At 40.1% G+C, this 4,397-nt stretch overlaps 1 protein-coding gene across 1 annotated transcript in view; it reads left to right on the forward strand.

Annotated features, from left to right (window-relative positions):
- TMEFF1 (transmembrane protein with EGF like and two follistatin like domains 1) overlaps positions 1 to 4,397 on the forward strand; it is a gene marked incomplete at its 5' end in the record, with an annotated part of 59,242 nt that overhangs the window by 33,089 nt on the left and 21,756 nt on the right. The window contains one exon of the mRNA XM_019633274.1: positions 1,349 to 1,414. Within this exon, the coding sequence (XP_019488819.1) occupies positions 1,349 to 1,414 (66 nt within the window). The remainder of the gene's footprint in view (positions 1 to 1,348; positions 1,415 to 4,397) is intronic.

The following is a 4,397-nucleotide window of genomic DNA, read 5'->3' on the forward strand; positions in this document are numbered from 1 at the left end:
ATTACCTTCAGTTAAAATTTTTTTTGTCCTTCTTGCTTTTTGTATAGTTTAGAAGCCATGATACCAACCAAGAATGAGTTTTTGTTTTCTATCCCTACTAGAAATATCCAGTCACTGAAGGCAAAAGTTTTCAAACCTTCTTTCTTCAGTAATATGCACATGGGCTAGGATAATGTATCTTTTCCTAATAACACTCAAGGGCCAGGCATATTCTCATGAACTAGGATTGTACATCGTTCTTGATTATCAGGTCTAATCACCCTCTCTCCACCCCCTGCCTTTTTTAGACTTATTAAAGGGGTATGTTTTTATCTGAGCTATGGGGGGAAAAGTTGTAATCCAAAGTTTGGCACTTTATATTGATAACAAATTATTTGTGAAATATTGCACAACTGATTGCAATACTTGTGGTCTCACCTACCAAAGAATACCCAGAAAACTCATCCAAGGATTTCCAGGTAGGGTTCTGCTGTGGGCATGGTAGAGGAAACCATTTGCTGGTAGGGACCCCTTGTAGGTAGACAGTCCACTTAGCTTTGATCCCAAAGAAGTAGTATGATTTGTTTGCTTCCATGGGGTGGCATTTGGAGCCTAGGTTGGAAGAGTAGCTTAGAGAAAGAGTATTTTTTCAGAGGAACTAGTGCATGGTTGAATGGTACTACCTAGAATTTCAAATTCAGAGCGGTGGGCCACGCTTGAGAAATTGGTTAATGGAAATTCATGCAGATTTAGAATCCTTTGGCGTAGTTGGTCCTTCACTTTTCTATCGGTCCCTTCTGTAATATTGCCATCCAACCTAACAATGCCTCCCCTTTCCTCCCGCGCTGTGTATTGGGAATCCCAAGCCTGTGCTTCCCAACAGGTGCTTCTGGTCCATTTACAGCTTTCCCAGTCCAAATACAATTCTTCAGTCAGGGGTCATTTTTATAGGAAATTTGTCTGATAACACAGCTGAGATTCCACATTTGTCTTAATCTGATATGTTACCAGGGAAACAGTAGTAGAAGGTAAATCTTGAGACCATTGTCTCTTGGAGAAATGAGTAATCCTTTTTCTTCAGGGTATGTGTTATTTTAGTTTGCACAGGGAAGACTTTTTAAGGAGATGGCATTTGAGCTGAAGTCTATATGAAATTAGACTGTTCATCATGCAGAGCACGTATATATATCTGGGATTCCTTGAGGCCAGAGACAGAAGTGGCGCAATAGATCAAAGAATGGTGGAAAATGTGAGCAGGATAAGTTGGACAGAGTTGGGAAGGATCTGGAGCATTTGGGATATTTGGGAGTTTCATGGTGTGACTTAAACATCATACGTATCTTAATCTGAAAACTGTTTTCTCTTATAGACACAGATGATACTAGTTTGTTGGGAAAGAAAGATGATGGACTACAGTATCGACCAGATGTCAAAGGTACTGAATCATGAATTTCAAATTTGGGCCAACTATTGAAATATGGTCACTAGCTGTCCTCAGTAGTTCCATGTCCATTGTAACAACACTTTCAACTTTGCTCTCTGTAGCAATATACATGATGCAGTTGATTATTAGTAGTAATATTAACTGAAATAGCTTAGGTGCTTCTGCATTTACAACGTACTCTCACATACACCATTTAAATTGAAATTTTTATTAAGATAATTGCAGATTCATGTGCAATGGTAAGAAATATAGAAAGATTCCTCATATTTGCTTTTTAAATCCTCTTCACTTCTCTAGAACCTACTGGTTTTTTTTTTAATTGGGGAATTGGGGGATGGGAACAGTGCTGGGGAATTGAGGGAAGGGGAACAGACAAGTTGCTGTCGTTTTGTTCTTCAGTCTAGTTGTGGAGGACGTTGCTTCACTGGCCCAAGTTGGCACCATTATTGCACTCTTCCCAGGTGAGGCAGATCAGTCACCGGCTTCTGGACGGCCGCTCATGGCAGCTGCTGGCCGCTCATGCTGGCTGCTGGCTATACACGGTAGCCCATGGCAACCCACTGCAGCAGGGGCTGCAGACTACGCTGTTGACTCATGGCAGCCCAGCTCCAGGTTGAGCTGTTGTTCAGCATCTTAGCTGTGGAGGGCAGTGTCACTGGCCCTCATATGTGGGACTAGAACCGGGGCCCCCTGGCATCCCAAGCCATCTCTTAACCAACGCGCCACTCAGCCGGCCCTCTAGAACCTACTATTAACTTGCCCTCTATGCACAGGTCTTTCAACCTTGTTCTCTCTGCCTGGAACTCTTCCTTGCCTGACTAATAGTCATAATTTCAGGCCCAGTGTAGAAGGCATTTCCTTATGAGAAGTATTCCTTGACCCTTAAATCTAGATTAGATGCCCCTTTTATATACTACCCTACCCAAGCATGTAACCTACTCTGATTATAATTGTCTGTTTTAACTTATTTGTATCTCCCTCTAGGCTGTGAGTCCTGAGAGGACAGGAGACTGTATTATGTTCACTTTTGTGTTCCTAACACTTAGCAGAACGTCTGGCACATACATAGGTGCCCCCTATTTATCACCATAATGGATGCAGCTTGAAGAAGCTGTATGATTTGTTTGTACAAAGTCTTAAATGTAGTGAAGGTCAGAGCAGAGATTAGATTCCATGTCCCTTGATCTCAAGTCCAATGCGTTTTCACTTCTCATTTTCATATCCATTATTTCATTTGATTTTCACAACTACTTTGAGGGTTAAGGACCAATGGGAACATTGAGGTTCAGTGAGGTTATATCAAGGGAACTGAAGCAGGTCTAGAGCTTGGGGCTCATGGGCTGGGATTTCTATATAATTGCATTTTCTATTCATTTGTTTGGTTATACTAATGGGACATTTTTTTTGTTTTTAGATGTGTGATCTACCTTGAATGCCTACTTTCTAAAAAATATGTAAAATGAGGATAGTAATAATACTGTCTTAGAGAGTTTCATAAAAATTGTCTGACATATTCCTAAGTGCTCCATAAAAGGGTGGCTGTTGTTATCATTGCATAATTTCTTATTTCCCTCTCTTGACTCATGTCAAACCTGAATCAGTTATATCTCATGAGCCCCTGAAATATCAGTTTCCTTTGTTGATACAAAGTGTTGTATTTAAAATAGGAAATCTCCTGTATTCCCATAAGAGACATAATAGATCAGCCCCAGTTTTATTCTCTATACTGACCATAATAGGAAAGCTATTTTTCAGTAGGTAGAAGCTCATACGTTAGGCAGTTTGGGGAATTGCATTTGCCCAAAATGCTTGTCTGCCTTTCATAAAAATCACAGGGATAATTTAGTGCCTAGGCTGCTTTTGAAATGCTGAAAATTTTTTACACATAAGGATTGATCTGTAATTCAAATGAAATGATCATAATCAGTAGATATAATTTATTATGTACTTACTTTATATTGGTCATTTTACCAGACACTGTTGGTAGATAGAAAGATATTTTATTTCACTTAGCAGAGTACCCTCTATTACATGACATCCATCTTAAAAGAACTTGGGATATAATAAGAAATAAATATAGCCCACTTCTAACAAAGTAGGAATTGAAATTCGTTAATGTCATAAATGTTGTGTGAATAAAAAGTACAATGGGAATTCAGAAAAGAAGAGATTACTACTTGGTGGGGGACAGTGAGAGTCTGAGAAACTTCATGGAAGTGGTGGAATTTGCGCTGAACCTTAGAGAATGGTTCAGATTTAAACAGGTAAAAGGCTATTTAAGAAGGATGAAAGAGCATGAGCAGAAGTGTGGATGTAGACATGATAGGATGTATTGGAGAATAGTAAGGAATCCTTTTTTGGCTGGATAGTAGGGTGCTTAAGAGGTAGAAGTAGAAAGCAAGACTAGAAAGATAGCTTGGGGCTAGCTTGTGTAGCGTCTTGAATATTATGTTAGCCTAGGGAATTTAAAGTTTATGTGTAGGCAGTGGAGAATCATTAATATATTTGAAAAAGGCAAGGCTACAAAGTTAACCAGTTGAATGAGTGATACCTGGCGGGAACATTGTGCTTATCACATACATTGGACTTGGAGGCAGGGAGATCAGTTAGGTAGACTGAAAAGGAATAGACATCTGCTTAGATATGAGGAATAAGAGTTTAAGCTCAGATGACTTGGATGATGGATTCTGTTTATAGACCTAAGGAGGTTGGGAGGGGAAAGGTGTTTGGGTAAGGTCAGGGAGGAGTTGATGGTGGAGGTGATTATTTTAGAGTTTGAGTTACTTGTTGAACTCATCCAGGTGACTTTGTTCAGCATAAATTTATGAGTCAGTCCTTGAATCTAGAGGTGATAACTGAAGCCATGAGAATGAGTGCGAGAGGGCCGGCTGAGTGGCTCAGTTGGTTAAGAGCTCGCTCAAGAGTTTGAGCTCTGAGCAACAGTGGTTCGAGTCAGCCCGAGCTGAGCAGCCGT

Source organism: Hipposideros armiger, unplaced genomic scaffold (assembly GCF_001890085.2).
Source record: "Hipposideros armiger isolate ML-2016 unplaced genomic scaffold, ASM189008v1 scaffold_1269, whole genome shotgun sequence".
NCBI classification, from domain to species: domain Eukaryota; kingdom Metazoa; phylum Chordata; class Mammalia; order Chiroptera; family Hipposideridae; genus Hipposideros; species Hipposideros armiger.